At 33.5% G+C, this 21,422-nt stretch overlaps 1 protein-coding gene across 1 annotated transcript in view; it reads left to right on the top strand.

The window, feature by feature from the left end:
* The first annotated feature begins 13,916 nt into the window (after nt 1–13,916).
* LOC114330604 (NAD kinase) overlaps nt 13,917–21,422 on the top strand; it is a 214,517-nt gene continuing 207,011 nt past the window's right edge. Inside the window, exon 1 of the mRNA XM_028280004.2 lies at nt 13,917–14,175. Within this exon, the coding sequence (XP_028135805.1) occupies nt 14,051–14,175 (125 nt within the window). The 5' untranslated portion in view covers nt 13,917–14,050. The remainder of the gene's footprint in view (nt 14,176–21,422) is intronic.

Here is a 21,422-nt window from a genome sequence, read left to right as displayed (position 1 = left end):
GTTACACCTTGAGGTTGGGGTGGCGGTATATAAGGATGATACATAGCCGTCATCCCTATGCATATCCGTTTGTTTTCAGTGGTGTCCTCCACTGGTTTCAGAGGTTTTCTCCTCGGGTATAGGTTTAGGTAATGGGACGTGTACCTATGATGGGTAGGGGTGGATGTCGTATGATAGTTGGGAATATTAACTATCACACAGGAACAGGTTAGGAGCTTGTCTAGAGGAGAGCGGACAGCTGCTCCAATTTGTTGCCTTTTACAATGATCAGGAGAAGCTGTGGAGGGATTCTACTTGAGCGGACCGCCTCCACATGGGGACGAGAAAAATTTCTAAAAGTCCGAAAGCCGCCAGCCGCTTTGAATGAAAAAGTATTCCCGGAACTGCTTTATGACTATATGTACTTGCAAAAGGGCAGTGCATACAATAAATAATATTTTCTGATATTTTTGTTTAGATTATATAGAATGAAAAAAGAACTATAAATGATAAATGAAACGCATTTTAGTATTATCAGGTAATAATAATAGTTTACAGAATTATCTGAATCATTACTATTTAATTATTTGAATTTATTTTCGTTTTAATAAAAGTATTATCATCAGTGGCCTGCTTTTGGCCGCCCCTATTGTTAGCCGCAGGTGTGCGATGCACACTTAGCACACATGGTAGCGGCGGCCCTGGAAAAACAGCAGAAGAGAAGTACCAGCTGATGATTCCTCTAGTTCTTTTTCAATTCCCTCCCTTCAGATTCTTCTCGGCCTTCCTCTTTTCCTTCTCTTTCCTCTTGAGGTGTCCACGTCGAAATCTGTTTAGGGATCCTGTCATCGGGCATTCTCTGTACATGGCCGTATCATACTAGTTGTTTTGTTTATTTATGTCATCAATTATTGTATGCGTGACACACATAATTTTGTAACTTGTAACTTTAACTTTGAAAGCTCATGATTAAATGTTAAATTTGGTCAGTCCTCTTATACGGTGTCGAAGTATGGACATTAAAAACATCAACCATTAATGGTTTGGAGACCTTTGAAATGTGGCTGCACAGAGGTAGGTACACTAAAAATACCATATACTATAGACGGCTATGTTGACAAATGTGGCAGTCCTTAAGATAGCAAATGTTGCTCGGGAGCCGCTTGATAATGTAGATGGCCTATTTTGGAAACGTAGTAAGGGGAGACCGATATAATATTCTTCAACTTAATATAATGGGTAAAATCGAAGGACGCAGAATAAGTGGTAGAAAACAGGTCTCTTGGTTGAAGAATATCAGAGAGTGGACAGGTATAAAGAAAACAGAGCAGCTATTTAGAATAGCTCGAGACAGAGACAATTTCGCCATAGGGCACGTTAAGAAGAACGAGGTTCTGAAAATTGTGCAAATAGATTGATATTATTAAAGTAAGAAAAAATAGTATACCGAAAAGCAATATGGCAATATGTTTAAAAAAATATCCATTGAACATCAAATACGTCTTTTACAGAAAAAAAAGCGCATTTTTTGAGTTTGTAAAAAATATGTCAAGAAGGCATCAACCTGTATAGTCTGAGAGTTGCAGTTTTTTAATAAATAAATTGACTACATTTTTTATAATTTCTGGTATATATTATAATTATAGATGTTTTCCTCGCAGTCCAAGTTTCAGAAAAAGATTCAATTTCTGGGAATTTAGTAATGAGTGGGAGCCAGTTCATATATGGGGTTGGGAGTCAATTAGCGTAGGATTAATATTGAATGTATAGAGTCGGGAGCCAGTCATGATGCGCCGCTATTTTAGTATTATTAGCATTTGGGAAATTAGAAAGTGCTATTTAGATCTTTGCGAATTTTGTGTATCTTCGTTTATTTTACACCGTCTGACACCGTTGTTCATCTTAACACACCATTTGATTTATCTTCAGTCAAAATATGGTAGTTTAATTTATGTTAATAAGTAATTTACATTAAAATGACATTAGTATTCCACCTCTGTATATAACAATCCATCTTAAACAGATATCACGTTCTTTTACATCTATATTAAGCCATAAAAATGTAAATACAATTTGTGACGCTGCAAGCTACATACACTATACACTAATTATCAAGACACCTAATATTATTATACCAGTCATTGTGTAAAGTAACTTAAAAAAGCAGGAAAATGTAAATTTTTTTGTTATCTCAATGTTCGAACGAGGTTCGAAGCTACTTGATACTTGATCAATGTTATTAATTATTTACAATAAAACTACTATATTTTTTACAATAGTAGATAAACTCAATATTAGGATGATTCTGTTCAAAAACATTATTGCTCTTTATTTAATAAACATTAGTAATTAAAGCATACAAGGTTGTGTTTTATCACCCACCCTTTTTAATTTGTACTCTGAAGAAATCTTTAGGGAGGCTTTGGATGACAGACAAGAGGGAGTAAGTCTAGGCGGAGAAGTAATCAACAATATTAGATACGCAGACGATACAGCCGTTCTCGCTGAAAATTTACAAGATCTTCAGACACTACTAAATCTAGTCAGTGAAGCAAGTTATCGGAGAGGCCTTAAAATCAACATTTCAAAAACAAAGTGGATGGTAATTGGAAAAATTAATATAGATCAATGTCAGCTTTCTCTTGATGGAGAGGAATTAGAACGGATTAATCATTTCAAGTAGGTACCTTGGCAGCTGGTTAAATGTAAATTGTGACTCTGTTGAAGGGATAATAACTAGGATCGAAATATCACGGAAGGCTTTTATGACCTGGAAACCATTTTTATGTAACAGAAACCTGTCGATGAATATTCGAAAGAAGGTCCTGAAATGTTATGTGTGGTCTATCCTATTGTATGGTTGTGAGACATGGACGTTAGAAACCACAATGCTAAACAAAATAGAAGCATTAGAATTGTGGTGCTATCGACGAATCCTAAAGATATCGTGGATTTCGCAGACTTCCAATGAAGATGTTCTTCAAATGATGAATTCAGAACGTCTGCTCATAAGCATCATAAAGAGGAGAAAAACAGAATACTTCGGCCATATAATTCGAGGACCTAAATACCATCTGCTTCGCCTTATAATACAAGGAAAAGTAGAGGGAAAGAGATGGATTGGTCGAAAGAAACTTTCATGGCTGCTTAATATTAGACAATGGTGTGGCTGCACAGTAGAAGAATTATTTCGCGCAGCAGCCGATAGAGAGAGGTTTCAGGAAATTGTAAACATGATGACGGCCAACGTTTGAATACAGACACGGCACCTAAAGAAGAAGAATTAAAGCATGATGAAGCAGCAGGACAATAGTAGCAGTAGGATAAGAACTATCAAAGAGCTTGTAGAACTATGCTTAGACACCAACATCATAAAAGAAATAAAGTTCTGAAGACATTCTGACGAAAGAACAGTAAGGTTGGTTTGGGAAGAAGTTCCAACTGGAAGAAGACCACATGGATGCCCTCGACTCCGGTGGCGAGATAATATAGCAGGCGAGCTGAAAACTATGGGTGTAGAGAATTGGATGGAGATTGCTCAAGATAGAGAAGAGTGGAGGCATGTTGTTGAGTCGGCTAAAACCCACGAAGGGTTGTAACGTCACGGAATATACAAGTAATATTTTTATGTAATTTAAAAGTAAGTTTGAACCTGCAAGATTTACTTTTTCTGTTCTCTTTTTATGGTTAGTTGCTACTATTTAATGTACTTGCTGACCTTAGGTAAGGTATGCTTTATTGTCAAAAATTTTTACCAATTTGTGGACAAAGCTTATACAAAATAAAAAAATACAATACAATAAAAAACAAAAAATAATAAAAAACTACAAACAAAACAAAAACAGAAACATACATCAAGTAAATGGCGTGAGTTATACCACTTAATATAATTTTATAGTTATTAAGTACACATTAAAAAATTAAAAATTTTGCAAACAATATGTATACAACGTCAGAGCAAAAAGAAGGCGAACGAGGAAAAGGGAAAGGGAAAGTAAATCAAAAGTTCTATGCCGCTGCAAATGTGTACAAAAGTACTCGAAAGTAATAATCCTGCAAGTCAATTTGCTGAATTCAAATCGTTTATAAAAAAGTCATTCACTGTATAAAAAGCTCTCTCCAGCAAATAAGCTTTCAAGGCCTTGCGAAAAGCGGGAAATGCTGCAATAGATTTGATGTTAGATGGCAGGTGATTGTACATTTTTCTCGAATTGTATAGTATAGAGCACTTAACCAGCTCCGACCGTGGGGTTGGCAGATAAAGATTATGCTCCACGTTTCTAAGGGGATAGTTGTTAGTGGGTCTCTCTGGACCTTCTGATGCATGTTTGCGGATTAAACAAACGGATTCAAAAACAAACAAAGAAGGAAGAGTTAATATTTTAAATTTTTTAAAGAATTCTTGGCAATGAACTCTGCTATTGAGTCTCAGGGAGTAACGAAGAGCTCTCTTTTGTAGTTTAAAAATACGCTCAAATTGAGTCGCACAACACGTAGCCCAGAATGGAAGGGCGTACCGAAGATGAGACTCAAAAAGGGCATAATAAACGGTCCTAGATGTTGACAAATTCATTTCCGTAGCAACTGATCTTAGCGCAAAACAAGCAGAACTTATTTTTTTGTGTAAGGCATCAATGTGCAAGTTCCATTTTAGAGACTTATCCACAATAAGCCCTAAGAAGCCCTTTTGTCAGTGATGTGTATTTAATTGTAAGTTTCTGAGTTGCTTGGCAACGTTGCTTTGGGCTGTCAACGGCGACAGATGACAGGTAACCAGAAAATGGAAGCAAGCTCTTTTCTCATCTCTGTATTAGATATTTCATAATAAAGTAATCAAAGTACAATTTAGTATTTGTATCACGGGCTCAAACTTAACAATCAGCAAGTACATTAAAGTACAGTACAAGTTTTGTTTTTGTTTATTATGAAGGGAGATGCGACATCAGTTGTTACTTTCTTGCAAGCAACTTGCAAGGAAGAAACATAGAATCGTGTATCATTCGTGAAAAGATTATAGATTATCTTTTCTATTTTACAGAAATACTGATTTCCTCATAATAGGATTTATTACAAAATAAAGTAAAAAATAGACCTTTAATAGGTTTTTGAGAACGATTTCCGGAGTGGAAATCGAAACGTTAGTATTTTTAGGTAATAATCCAATTGTCATTACAACCTAACTGTGTCTGATCCCATGTAAACTGAACATTCCACAAGACAACAGTTTCAGAACCTTATATAATAGCAATGGCGCATTCAGAACTTTCCTTAAGGGGGGGGTTGGCTTGGGCGGCGTTCGGATAAATAATCCCTGACAAAAAACCCCCAAGTTATCCCTGAACAAAAAATCCCGGACAAATAATCCCCACTAATTTTTTCGACAAAATATCCCCACAAAAAATCCCCATGAAATGAAGCTGGGACAACTAATCCGCGGACAAGTAATCCCGGACAAAAATTCCCCGCAAATTATCCCTGGGCAAAAATTCCCCAGACAAAAAAGTCTCCGGACAAAAAATTCCCACAAAAAATCCCGGACAAATAATCCCCACAAATTTTTTTGGACAAAATATCCCCACAAAATGTCCCGGACAAAAAATCCCCAAGAAATATTTGCTGCCGAATAGTTCTCTAAAAGTTTTCCCGAAATTTTACTAAATTTCAAATTACCTAACCATGCGGAATTTCAAATTTTACATTTTTTTCAAAAATCGTGTAAGATATGGGGAATGAGCTAAGGCCCCGTTCTCATGATAGTCGCTTATCGCACGTTTTGATAACGAGCGATTACAACTACATACATTTTACTTGAGACCGTTCACATGCCAATGCATCTTTTAATGACCTAAAACGCGCGTTAGCATGTGAATTACATGCCAAAAACTTTAAATTTTACATGACAAACGAGTGTGTTTTTTCAAAAATCGTGGAAGATATGGGGAATGAGCTAAGGCTGTGGGAATCATGTTGCAATTATTCGCTGAAATCTTTTGCTCACTCTGCCTTGAATAACTAAGTTCAAAACATTGCCTATTATCTGTGTGCATCCATGAAAAATTTTTGACCTATTAAGAATTTTTAGCTTTGAAAACGCAGAACACAGGTTTTTGACATAGCTTTTGAAAGCTTTTGAAGCAGGTTTCTGAAGTAAATGTTACTTGCAGTGAATTGAAACTGATGACTAAATATTTTTCGTTATGTATTACTAAAAAGATTACTACCATACGCCGAAGAAATACTTGGTGACTACCAGTGTGATTTCAGGCCCGGAAGATTGATTGTTGATCAAATATTTACTATTAGACAAATGCTTAAAAGGATTGGGAGTATAATCAAGACGTGCATTAGATTTTCATAGATTTCAAACAGTCTTATGATTCAATTAATCATCCTACACTATGGAATAAAATGGTCGAGCTGGGCGTACCCAAGAAACTAACTGCGGTAACGCAAATGTGTGTAAGTCACTTCTTTGCACAAGGTAGAAGAGGTGGGGAAATATCAAATGCTTTCTGTTCTGCGTAAATTCTGGACTGAGACAGGGAGATCCGTTGTCCCCATTGTTGTTTAACCTGGCCTTAGAATATGCCATGCGAAAAATTTATCCAAAAATCAAACCAGATATAGCTGCAATGGGAGAAAGTCTGTAGGACAGCCTAGAAAAAGGTGGAAAGATGCAGTCAGAGAAGATCTAGAGAAAATGGGAGTGAGACAATGGGAAATAGTGGCACAGGACCGACATATGAAACGCAACAGTAAACCACTCGCAAGGACACTCGAAGAGTTATATCGCCATTGATGATGATAATAACTAAATATTTTACCGTTAAATTTACAAAAAGTAACAGGTTTTTTGCATTACAATCAAGATTATCGTTTTCAGGATTAGCAGTTCTTATCACGAATAGACAATGTTTTGAACATAGTTATTCAAAGCAGAGTGAGCAAAAGATTTCAGCGAATAATTACAACATGATTCCCACAGCCTTAGCTCATTCCCCATATCTTCCACGATTTTTGAAAAAACTCACACTCGTTTGTCATGTAAAATTTAAAGTTTTCGGCATGTAATTGGAATTCGAAATTTAATAATCGAAATTACAATTCCTGCTTAATCTTAATTGCTAATCATTATTTTCGTGCCGAAAAGCGGTTTCATGGCGATTGCTATAGCTCTCGCGCACTGAGGCTGAAAAACATTTGAGTCGATTGCATTCACGGGAAAATTTTAGAGAACTAACTATTCGGCAGCAAATATTTCTTGGGGATTTTTTGTCCGGGATTTTTTTATGGGGATATTTTGTTCAAAAAAATTTGTGGGAATTATTTGTCCGGGATTTTTTGTCCGGGGATTATTTGTCCGGGGATTTTTTATCTGGGGATTTTTTGTCCAGAAATAATTTGTGGAGATTTTTTGTCCGGGATTATTTGTCCGGGGATTATTTGTCCGAGCTTCGCTTGGGCACCGAAATTTTTTTGTATTGTTTCTGAAAGACAAGTTACATTTTCCTACTACTCTTTATATTTTTTTATAATGCCCTGGGAGGGGTTTTAAGCCCCAAAACCCTCCTGGGTTCGCCACTGTATAATAGACGTTGTAAATCTTAAATTAGAAACTAATAAAATATTAAAATCAAATATTTACAATAAAGTATTTTATAAAAACCAGTTTTATTAAATTTTAATTTAGTGGTCAAATAGTGTTTAGATGGATCCAATAACTCTTCTAGTTATCTGCGTTTTATACGTGCATGACCACAAAATATTAGAATTTAGATACCGGCAATCATTTTTTATATTAAAATACACCGCTCTACAAAATTAATTCATCAACAGAACGTTATATTAATTGTGTCTCTTGGCAAATTTTTACATTATAGAATAATATACTCTTCTAGTGTAGTCACTAAAGGTTTTCACCTCCGATTTCGTTGAACCTCCATCGATTTTCATGAAAATTGGTGAGCAGTTAGAGGATACCTCAAAGGAACAGAGGTGACATGATTCCAACTTGCGCTTTTACCCTGGTGGTGGATGAAAATTATTTTATTAAAAACAATACTATAAATCGATAGAGGGACAAATTCTAAGCAAAATTTGTTATATTAAGTTATTAACATAAATCAATACTTTTTGAGTTATTAAAGATCAAAGATTTTATTTTTTAGTAAAAAAATGCATGTTTTAAAGTTGTTTTTCAGGTATAACTCAAAAACTATTAGCTTTTACAAAAAAGTTATTCTTACCAAAATTGAAGACAATAAAAAATTGAATACACCATTCACTCAAAGTACTAAAGTAATGTTAATTTAAAGTGAGTTATGGGTAATTGAATGTATATTTTTTTCGATGAGTACTCAAATCTAAATATTCAAGCTTAAATAACGGGAAAACGATGCATTTTATAAAATATGCCTGCTAAACACTTATCAAGTACTTCAGAATACCTAACAAATGAGCTCCAGAAGAAGTTAATAGCATTAAAATTAAGCAAGTTATGATGAAACTAAGAGAACCCTTTCGATTTTTTTAGGAAAAAGTGAAAAATAAAACATACGCCATTTCCACAAAAATTAAAATTTATAGTAATCCTTACAAAAATTTCTTTGTATTAGCATAAGTAATGATTTTAACAATTTTCACCGGTTAAGAATGCATATTTTTGAAAAAAAAGATATAATTCATTTTCTTTTGATAATAACTATAAAAATACTCAATATACGTAAAAAATTATAAATAACCAAATTTTATTTTTTCTATATTAAATATTACACCTTTTTACTATTTCTGTAGGATGAAAAATAACCGAGATAGAAACGTTTAAAGCTTAAATTTTGCTGCGAGAACCATGTAACCGTGGCCATTTAATTGTTGATTTTGAATGAAGTAAGGGATTTAAAAGATTAAATTTAACGCGCTTTACTAGCCTTTGGAATTACCTTTCAAACCGTTTTTAGGTGAACCTGATATCGTAAAAATTAACGGAGTTATTAAAAAAAACGATAACATTTTTTGGAAAAATTTTAAAAAAATTTTTCCAAAAAAAAAGTTTGAAAAATTTTTGGAGCATAAATTTTAATGCTATTAACTTGTTTGGTATCTCATTAGATATTTCTAATACCGGATTTATACTCAGCCCTGTTCGGCAGGGAATTGGACAGGGAAGTGGGCAGCGTGAATGTGTAAATAGCTCACTCGCGTTGCTGCTCGTCATGCTATTGCTATTGCACCTACATACCCCAAGAGTCGGTTTTCTGTGGCGGAAGTCAAAGGGAGGCAGCGCGAGGACGAGTGGGTATTCACATTCAACTACTCTCTCTCTCACTTGCCGCCGGCAAAGCGTCAAGTGAGTAAGGGAGCAAGACGATGCTGTCTCACATTCCTTTCTTGTGAGTCATTCGGTAATGAGTTGTGAAGGCATTGACGAGGAACGGCGAGGAACTGATGTAAACACCTCACTCGCATCGATATCGTATTTCGGGCAATATTTCCGTCAGCGGCAACAGAAGTGGCAATAGCTGAGTATAAATCCGGCATAATTACTTTCACAAATGTTTAATAAGTTTATGTTAAAAAATGCACCATTTTCCCGTAATTTAAGCTTGAATACTTAGATTTGGGTACTCGCCGAAACAAATATGCATTCAATTACCTATAACTCACTTTTAGTTAATATTAAAAGGTAAGGAGTTTATTGAATGTTTTATTAGCTTCAATTTTGGTAATAATTTTGTAAAAACTTATAGTTTTTGAGTTATCTATGAAAAATCGGTTAAAAACATGAATTTTTCTAACGAAAAATTAAAATGTTTGATCTTTAATAACTCAAAAAGTTTTGATTTATTTTAATAACTTTATATAACAAACTTTGCTTAGAATTTGTCCCCATATCTAATTATGGGGTTATTTTTAATAAAATAATTTTCACCCCGAGAAGGGGTGGCATCCACCCCCCAGGGTAAAAGTGCAAGTTGGCACCATGTCACCTTTGTTTCTTGAGATATCCTCTAACCTCCCACCAATGTTCATGCAAATCGATGGAGGTTGAACGAAATCGGCTCATACCACCTTTAGTGACTCCACTATTAAAATGAAACCGATATTTGATCCAGACAAAAAGTATTGGCTACGAATAATTGCCACTACAATTAAGGCACCTATCCCGTTGTTTCTCCAATCGATGTATACCCTGCTTAAAGGATTCTTGTGGTTGTTGCTCAAATAATTCTTTAACGGCGTTTTGCATATCTTCGTCCGACTGAAAACGATTATCTTTTAACGCCCTTTTCAGCGACTCAAGGGAGTGAAAATAGCAAGGCGATAAATCTGAACTATAGGGTGGATGCTCTAATAGTAATACATTCCATTTCTTTAGTCGTAAATTTTCTTTCACTACTTTGGCAATATGAGGTCGAGCATTGTTGTGCAGAATAATTACACTAAGTGAGAGCTTCCCTGGATGTTTTCTTCTTATTGCTTGAGGGAGCTTGTTCAAAGTTTCATTATACATGTTTGTGTTGATGTGCATTCTAGGTACTCTAAACTCTATGAGCAAGAGTTCTTCATGGTCGTAAAACTTTGAAATGTGGATATTTCGCCGTATTCTAAAAATCCAATGGACTGACCATGTTAGAAATGAAAAAGTTTTAAGATCTGGATAGAGATCGTGAACTTGTAGAAATTATTAAAAAAACGCAAAACATCTTATCTTGAACATACATGTATATTGAGACACGAGAGATATAATATCCTTTAATTAATAATGCAAGAAAAAATAAAAGGAAAGCGAGGTCCTAGCAGATGACAAATCTGTCTGCGTAACATCATGTTCAACAGCTTTTTTCGTGTGGTTATAATTATTTAGTTCTCTAGTGCGAAGTATTTTAGAAGATAACAGTGTTGTATGGAATCTCCATTATACCTACTGCTGATATTGAGAGGGTTTATAAATCATATAATAAAGCAAAGCAAAAACGTAGTGACCAAATCAATAATCTACACGACACCTGTAATCTCAACTATTGTTCTCAATACAGAAACTATAGGGCTGGATCCCGCGTATGAAAAGAAAGTTGATTAATAGCAAGCTGAAAATTTGTTAATAGCTTAAGGGTTTGTTAATAGCATAATTCCTGTCATTTGACATATTCCACGTGTTTCACTCATTATAATGCCCATTTGGTGATAAATAGCAGCCTGATTTTTGCATGAGAGTTTAATGAAAGGGTAACAAATCAATTGGAAGTTCTGTCGGACCGTTCCAAATTTTTAACCTGTTTCACAATTAAAACTTCCCTTGTTCCAGTGTTCCCATATATCAAAGTTTGTCCGACTAGACACCCTTAAGCTATTAAAAAAATTTCAGCTTGCTATTATTCAACTTTTTTTTCATACGCGGGATCCAGACCTACTAGACAGAAACGTCAAAAACCAAAAAACTACTAGACAAAACACAAATAAAGATAATTCGAAGATTTTCTGAAAAGAAAGAATTAGACTCCTATAGAAAAAAGTGAAATTATAAGCTACATCGGGAGAGACGAAAAGGATAGAACTAAGAAAGAAAGATAACCTCCAATAAGTGCAAAGAAGAATGCCCGTTATTCGTAAGGGTATATCACAAGAACTGTGGGGTAATATTAAGCACTGTTTAACAACACCAATTAATCATACAAAGTTAAAAAATAATCCAGTGAAACAAACTGGATAACAGACGAAACCCGTAAAATAATCTTTGTCAAAGTAGTATACATAGTGAAAGGGAAAAAGCTAGTTTGACAAACTTCAACGAAGAGATAAAACTAAGGTACAAGGCTGATAAACAGCAATAATATCACAAGATGTGGAAAGCTATTGAGGGCCAAGATCAAAACAATTAGCCAAGAGATTTATTTAGAAAAATATGTTACCTACATAACAAAAGACTTTAAAGCCAGAACTTGGACCGTTGAAACCAAACACTATTTTACCACTAGGCCCGTGAGGCACCTGCCTCGGGCCCGTATTTGAATGGGGCCCGGACCCCGGAAAGATCACCAAACAAAACATGTTTATTACAATAACAAAACAAATTTTCAAAATTCTTTTATTTTACGAACAGGCAATGATGAATGATAACCATAAGAGTTATAATTAAGTGGATAGGCGCAAACTTTCGGCTTCAATGCTCTTTAAATGCATTTATTTTTTCGAATGCTCAAAAAACTAATCAAGATTTTTAAAAAGTTGAGACGCAGAATGAAAAATTACATTATTACCGAGGGCCGAATGTCTCTTATAATAAATAAAAAGTTTCTTTTGAATAAGATATGTAGGTATTTAAAATTAAAAATCACACTCAATTTTCTCTTTTTTTCACCCCTGTAACTTATTAAAATAAACATTATCGAAGATTTCAGGGACTTTCGGCCCTCGGTAATAACGTAATCATTCATTCTGCGTTTAAATTTTTCAAAAATACTTAGGTATTACTTTTCTCAGGATTCGAAAAAAAAATGAATGCATTTAAATAGCATTGAAGCCGAAAGTTTGCGCCCATCTCCTTTAACAATGGTTAATTGTTTAAATATAAATTTTATTTATTGTTAATAAAAATTTTAATTTCTTGTTCAACTATATTTCTATTAAATAATTAATACATTTAAAAAAGTTATTATTATTATTGAATTATATTTAGGGGCCCAAAAATTGTGTAGTGCCTCGGGCCTGATTTGAAGTAAAATAGGCTCTGACCAAACAGGAACCCTGAGAAACAGTAGAGAAGATATCACAGACATGGAAATACACTACATAACAATCATCCACACATAACCACGATTGACAGGTTTGAGATTTTGAGCTCGTACTTATATCTGGTAATATTGATCACAAGCACAGGGACACTAGAGGAAGAATAAAACGTAGATGTGAACTAGTAAAAGTCTCCGTAGGAAAGATGGCGAAAATATGGAAGGACTCTCAAACACGAACTCTAAAAACTGAGGTTGATCAACTGATTAATATTCCCATATTCCCAATACTGAATCTTGGACCCTATATAAGCGAAAAGCAGAAAGATAGAAGCTATTGAAATGTTTTATGGAGAAGAATGTTACGAATTCCATGGACAGACAACAGGACAAATAATTCAATTTCAAATGAGTTAAATATCAGCAAACGGATCAGCAGCCAAGTCCATCTCCAACAATTAAAATACTTGGGATATGTCATAAGAGCAGACACAGAAACTATGGGAAGACTTATTATCCAAGGAAAGCTAAAAGGCCGAAGATCAAGAGGAAGATGCCCAACAAGAAGGATCGATGAAATTACAGGAATATACAACAGACCCATGAATAATTTAAAAGAAATGACCAGATACGTAAAATACACATGACTATAACCACCACACTCCCTTCGAATGGTCAGGAATGAAGATAGAGGGAGAGAAGAAGAAGAAGAGAGAGAGAGAGAGAGAGAGAGAGAGAGAGAGAGAGTGGGAAGAGGGAGAGGGAGAGGGAGGGAGAGGGAGAGAGAGAGGTAGTGTATACAGATAAAGATTTACAAAGCAAAACAAACCAAATTGAGGACGAAGAATATAATATCTTCTTCTTCGATAAAAATTGTATGTTTATGGATTTGATTTATTTCACAATGTTTCAGAAGTTTTTCATGAAATCTTTTCAGGAGACGAAATAATCAAAATCTGACACTTTTGAAAGCTTCGATGCATTAATTATGACCAGTAGTGTATATTTAATTTGATAGAGTGTGAGTGTTTTGTATTCATATTAGCGAGGAACAATTAACAACAATTAAAATAAAACGTAGGAGGACACCGGCCTACACTCCTCAAACCAGTCAATTCGCAGTACACCCTGTATAACCTTCATAACTAAAGGAATAATCGTGCATTCGAACTTGGCGATTGTTATTTAGAACAGTTTTCTATTGGCAGTCGAACTTTAACTTTGGTGATCTGTGTAAAAGATACGTTTCATACTTTTTAGTACTTTTTAGAAGAAACCGCTTATTTTTGTGAATGAAACTTGTGTTTGTTGTTGTTGGAATCGTGTTTTTGTTTATCTGAAATATGAATGAATCGGACCTTCAACTTGCCCGGGCCATGGTTGCCGAGGAAGAACACGAAAAAGAGAATTTGGGATGCCTCAAGAAGACTGTGGTTTCGAGGGCTTCCGAAAAATTCGATAAATTTAGGTAAGCGTTTATTATTTCTACATACAATGTAAACAGTGTTAATTCGTTTTTTACCAAAGTAGTATACAAGTTTTTTTTTAATATTGTTGCAATTAGTCATCGAATTATACAGGGTGTCTCTATATTCAAACCACAACGCTACACATTAGAAAGCAAGTTTTGATGTAGGAGCATGTACCCTTTAAGTCCTTATAGTCCATGTGGTGAGACCGCTCCCGTCTGGAAAAATTTCTGATTCGGTTTCTTTGTGGATTCCTATTCAAAAATGTCCCCTTTAAACAAATCTGAAGGGTACCGGGCGGAATTTTTGGGCAGAAGTTGTTTAAACAATTTTTTTAAACGAATACAAAAGATCACGTTTTTTGCTCTGGAGCATGCATTTTTAGATTTTTTTGGGTCATTTTAAACAAGAAAGGTATCTAGTAATTTTTCTTAAAAATTGATAGTTTTCGAGTTATAGGCGATTTAAAATCTGAAAAATGCGAAAATACACATTTTCGAGGCTTAAAAACTCATATTTAAATTAGCATTTTTGAGGTTGCCAGATACTTAAATTGAAGTTTGAACACTCAGCTTCAAAATTATGAAGAGTGATCGCGTCTAACCTTAATATATACCGTTGTTTATTAATTGTTAAATATGCGTGTTTATCCGATTTTTTGCCGGTGCGGCGAGCTCTATTTCAAAAATGTCCCATTTTCCCCCGAAAAATATTTTTCTAGATTCTTTGGGATATTCTAAATAAAATAAGTTTCTTGACATTTTTCTCAAAACTTAATAGTTTTAAAGTTATAAACGATTTAAAATCCGAAAAATGCCAAAAAATGCATTTTTGGATTTTAAATCGCTTATAACTTTAAAACTATTAACTTTTGAGAAAAATGTCAAGAAACTTATTTTATTTAGAATGTTCCAAAGAATCTAGAAAAAATATTTTTCGGAGAAAAATTGGAGATTTTTGAAATAGAGCGCGCCGCACCGGCAAAAAAATCGGATAGACATGCATATTTAACACTTAAAAAACAACGGTTTACGTTAAGGTTTGACGCAATCACTCTTCAGAATCTTGAAGTAAAATGTTCAAACTTTAATTTAAGTATCTGGCAACCTCAAAAATACTAATTTAAGTATTTAGGCCTCGAAAATGCGTATTTTCGCATTTTTCAGATGTTAAATCGCCTATAACTCGAAAACTATCAATTTTTAAGAAAAATTACAAGATACCTTTCTTATTTAAAATGACCCAAAAAACCTAAAAATGCATGATCCAGAGCAAAAAAACGTGATCTTTTGTATTTGTTTAAAAAAAATTGTTTAAACAATTTCTGCCCAAAAATTCCGCCCGGCACCCTTCAGATTTGTTTAAAGGGGACATTTTTGAATAGGAATCCACAAAGAAACCGAATCAGAAATTTTTCCAGACGGGAGCGGTCTCACTACATGGACTTTTACGGTCTGAGATATATTTATAATAATAGTGGGTTAAAAGTATACTCCAAATCTTTTACTTTCCTCCAAATTAAGTACTTTTTGCACAATCTTTAACAACAGATTACTGATAAGTATATTCTTATAAGAAGATATATATAATATATATAAGATATATTATATAAGAAGATGAAAAATTTAAATGAATTTATCTTCTTCTTCTTTTTGTATAGACATGACTCTGTCTGTTTTTTCAATGTGCTTCCACTAAGTTGTCGTTCCATCGTTTTCGTGGTCTTCCCACTGATCGTCTTCCTATTGGGGAACCGTCTCTCGCTGTTCTTACTACTCTATTTGTTGTAATTCTGCTTATGTTGTCATTCCATTCTACTCTTCTGTTTCTTACCCAGTTATTAATGTTGTGCACCTTGCATCTTTGTCTTATATCGGTACTTCTAGCTCTGCCCTATAGAGTATAAACCGTCGATTTTCGAAGGGTTTTCATCTCCGCTGTTTCGAGCAATCTTTTTGTCGTCTGTGTGAGGTGGTCTTTCCGCGCATGTCATTATTGGTCTGATTATTGTTTTGTAAATTCTGCCTTTTATTTTTTTCCGATATTTTTATTTCTCCTTAGGTAATGTGCCATTCAGGCAACCTGCGGCTCTGTTTGCTCTATTCACTTGATCTTCCACTTCTGTTTCGAGCTTTCCGTAACTAGAGAGTGTGATGCACTCTTTAGACTAGACTCTAGTTTGTATTTAAACTCCATCGCACTTGTTCTATTATCTGACCCTCCACCCTCCAGCTCCAATTTACATCTTATTGGATTTGCTGTTATAACCATGCATTTTGTTTTTTTTTTTTGGAGAAATTAACATGTTAAATTTTCTGACAGTTATATTAAATTGGTGCAGCACAAGTTGTAAACCATCTTTTACTTGAGAGATATGGATTACGTCTCTAGCCTTATACTTACATCTGATTGAACTCGGCGCATTTGTTCTCAGTCGGTATAGGGCTTTTCATCGACTGTCATTTGTTTCGAGCTTCTGGCATGTGTCACATAATATTAATATATCTACGTCATACGTCTTTGGTTTGTATCATTGTTATATACCAATAACGTATGCCGTACACTCAACGAAAAAGGTACGTAATATCAATAAAAATGTTAATTCAGACAACAAACGCAATACTTAAAATTTGTCCAATTCTTGGTTTTATTGGGACAGCAAAACGATGTTCATCAATTCATTATTTTCGTTCGTTGAGCCAATGTATTACGTTTATTGAATGGATGAACATTCATTATGTATACCATAATATCAATTTATTGGTATTACGAACTCTGTTCACTGAGTCAACGAACACTAGTTATTGATATTACGAACTCTGTTCACTGAGTAAACGAACACTATTTATTGAAACAACAACGTCGTTAATTGACCGACGAAGACTATTCGTTGTGTCAATAACAGTGTTATTTCTCCTAACGTATTTCGTTTATTTCTACAATTATTTCCGTTTATTGTTACAATTAATTCCGTTCATTCCCACAATAAATACGGTTTTTCTTACAAGCAATTCTATTCATGCTTACAATCAGTTTCGTTCATTCCTACTATGAACGTATTTTATATTAATAATTACTGAATGCAATAGCCCAATGTATGATATTAATTGATTAATAATAATTTTTTAAATCCCCCTTTTTTGTCCTTACACTAAAGGAATTTACCCTGTGTGATTTTTCATATGATTTCACTTATACAGTGTACTGGAATAAGTGTTACACTCCCCCCACCCCCTTATTAACTTATTTATTTTTAGCACATAAGTAAAACGCTCGGACAGGTCGATTTTTAAAATAATCAAAGTATGTATATTATAACATCAATGTTTCGAACTTTACACGATCCCTGTTCAGGTGGCAGGCGCGGCGTAACTTTGATTTTTTTTATGGGAAAGTACGTCATGTGACAGCTTATTTAACAGCGTTTGAAATAGTGTTTCCAAAAATGTATAACACTTTAATCCTTTTTGAGAGCGCAGGTGCAAAATTTCGATCGAATTCTTTTTAAACGCATTCATTTTTTTTGGAATTCTGAGAAAACTAATAGGTATTTTTGAAAAATTTAAACGCAGAATAAAATATTACATTATTACCGAGGGCAGAAAGTCCCTTAGAATAAACAAAAAGTTTCTGTTGAATGGTATGCCTATTTGAAATTAAAAATCATACTAAATTTTCTCTTTTTCACCCCTGTGACTTATTAAAATAATCATTATAGAGGTTCTCAGGGACTTCAGACCCTCGATAATACTGTAATATTTTATTTTGCATTTAAATTTTCAAAAATAAAAATTAGTTTTCTCAGGATTCGAAAAAAATGAATACATTTAAAAAGAATTCGACCAAAATTTCACGATAATAGACACACAAAAACTTCCTTCTGCTACGGACTACACTTGAAAACGAAATGCAATAATTATTATTCGGCACTTCGGTAACACAGAGAAGCTAGGGGTATCACGATAAGGAAAAGCCGTTAACTTTCAAATGGTCAAGCAAAACATTTATTGTCTCAACAACTCAATTTATTGTCACAATGACCGCATTGATTGTGGGTATTAAATGCAGTAGTAGATTGATTAATGCATTCGTTGTCACAACAATCAATTTACATATATTCAATAATCATATATTACTCTATATTAACAACATTTGTACATTGTTTTAATAAATGGTCCAAGAGCTGTGAGACATTTTTGAGTAGGTATTTTAGGCAATCTGAAAAATTTTCAGGTGACTATTCCATGATAGCCTAATACAAAAATGCCGGTCTGGCTGAAGGGTAGCGGTTATTTTCCCCAAAAATTCCCCCAAAGTTAAACAAAAGGGTAAAAATTGTTATTACAAAAAATATCATTGACGTGACTTTAAAGTAAATTTATATATTCAAATATAAGGAAAATAAACAGGTCAGGCGATTTGAGGGCGATTTTAACTCTGCAAGATACTTGCATGGGCGCCCCAGGATTATTTTCAGGGGATGCATCTGAACTTCAGATTTCTTCTGAATCTGTACATACTATTAACAAGTACAAAATATACAACTATACATGCATAGCTATGTACATTCCTTTTGGACAGGGAGGTGCAATTATTATTTTGACAGGGTATTTTTTAATATTAAAAATAAATGATTAATTATTTATATGGGAAATAAGCCACAATTAAAATGAAAAAAATAATTTTATTAACGTTTCGACGCCCAAATCGGGTGCCGTTGTCAAAATACAAAATATTACTAAAATAAATAAAAGTGTTGTTGCTAAGCAAAAAAAATTCTTCTAATAATTTATTTAATCTCACTCATTTATATTGGCAATTCAGACATATATTATACATTTTAAAGTAGAAGACTTTAAAAAGATATTGCCAATATTTATGAGTTGCGTTCCTGGGACGACTTACTGAAAGATAGTTCATTCGATTACATGAAATTAACCCCAACTCAAGAATATCCGTCATAAAAAATTATAGCATGTGATATGTCTTTAAAAAGACAACCAAATGCAACGACAGTAAAATTCTCGAGTTAGAGACTTCATAGTAAATCACAAGGGAAAACCAGGAAAAACCCTGTGATACTATCCCGACATCGTAAGTATTTGGTCTTACATTAATTTACTCTCAAATAATAATACCAAATTCTGACTTGTAACATGTTTAAATTATAAATAATATTAATAATACTAGATATATAAGTAATACTAAAATATAAAATATGTACTAGCTCGATATTATTGACTTACTAATCTTGGTATTTTCTTTCTATTGACTTCCTCTTTCAGTATGGGTAACCACATCCTACTGCATTCTACCGAGGAATTTGCGACACAATTGGTTTCATTTAGCATAATTAGAGCCGCTTCTTTGATTTTTCTCTTTTTACTATCTGATTCTTTCAGGACTATACTTGAATCTCTCCACTAAACTCTATGTTCATTATCCCATGCGTGTTGACATATTTGAGATCTCTCAAATTCTCTATTTTTAATATAAGATTGATGTTCACTTATTCTAACGTCTAATGGTCTTGATGTCTCACCTAAATAAAATTGTTCGCATTCACAAGGTATTTTATAAATGCAATTCTTTGTTCTTTCTTGATCATTGTTAGGTTTAGTTTTAGATAGAATAGATCTCAATGTGTTTGTTGTTTTGAATGTTGTTGAAATGTTGAATTTATTTCCTATTGTTTTAAGTTTCTCGGATAGTCCTTTTATATATGGTATTGATATTTTCCTCGTATTATTTCTGGTGAATGTTGTAGGATCCCGTTCTAAGTTGTTCTGTTCCATTCGATCCAATCTTGACAATTCCTTATTTATAAACGATAAAGGATAATCATTTTTTAATAAAACAGATGTTAACAATTGTTTTTCTGCTAAAAATATCCCAGTGTCTACCAACTCATGAAAAAGAACAATATAGGGTACTATGTAAACTTGAATTGGAAAAGTCTAATCAAATTGAACAGAACATCAGCAAAGAGGAAATGAAAGCTTTAAAAACTTTAAGAAATGATGACTCCATAACAATCCTACCAGCGGATAAAGGCAATGCAACTGTAATAATGAATAAAATACAATATGAGGACAAAATTACAGATCTAATTACAAATGGACCTTATAGCAAATTAACGAAGGATCCAACGAAGACACTGGAAAACAAAATATATAGAACTTTATTCAAATTTAAAAATGATCTAACATACTATCAAAGAAAATTAATGACACCTCACTACAGTAAGACACCACATTTTTATGGAGTGCCGAAAATTCATAAAGCGAACATACCACTTAGACCCATTTGTAGTACCATCAATTCTCCTTGTAGTGAACTATCAAAATTCTTATTAAACATTCTAAAACCATTTGCTAATAATGATGACACTTTTATAAAAAATACAAAACATTTTTTAAACAAATTATCAACTATTGAATTTAATCCAAATAATATTTTAGTAAGTTTTGACATAAACAGTTTATTTACAAATGTACCATTAGATAAAACTTTAAACATAATCAAAACGAAATTAGAGAATGATAATACATTGGCAACTAGGACAAGACTAAATGTATCAGCTATAATGGAGTTATTGACATTATGTACCCATAATACCTATTTTCAACTAAACAATGAATTCTATAAACAAAATTTTGGTCTAGCAATGGGCTCTTCTTTGTCTCCATTATTGGCTAATATATTTATGGAGGATTTCGAAACTAATATTATTTTTAAACAAAATTTAAAACCCACAGTATGGTGGAGATATGTAGATGATGTGTTTTCAATATGGCCTCATAGATCAGAATTGTTGGATACGTTCCTGAATATTATAAACGATCAAGAAGAGACAATAAAATTTACAATGGAAAAGGAATACAATAACAGCCTACCTTTCCTCGATGTTTTGATCTCAAAGAAGGATATTGGATATGAGACTCAAGTGTATAGAAAACCAACACACACCAACAGATATCTCAATTACAAGTCAAATCACAACATCAACGTTAAAAAGGGAATCATTAAATCCTTATATGATAGAGCCAAAATTACTTGTTCTAACGAAAATTCCTTTTTAGCAGAAAAACAATTGTTAACATCTGTTTTATTAAAAAATGATTATCCTTTATCGTTTATAAATAAGGAATTGTCAAGATTGGATCGAATGGAACAGAACAACTTAGAACGGGATCCTACAACATTCACCAGAAATAATACGAGGAAAATATCAATACCATATATA

This window comes from Diabrotica virgifera, chromosome 7 (assembly GCF_917563875.1).
Source record: "Diabrotica virgifera virgifera chromosome 7, PGI_DIABVI_V3a".
NCBI classification, from domain to species: Eukaryota; Metazoa; Arthropoda; class Insecta; order Coleoptera; family Chrysomelidae; genus Diabrotica; species Diabrotica virgifera.
This window is presented reverse-complemented; position numbering and strand designations above follow the sequence as displayed.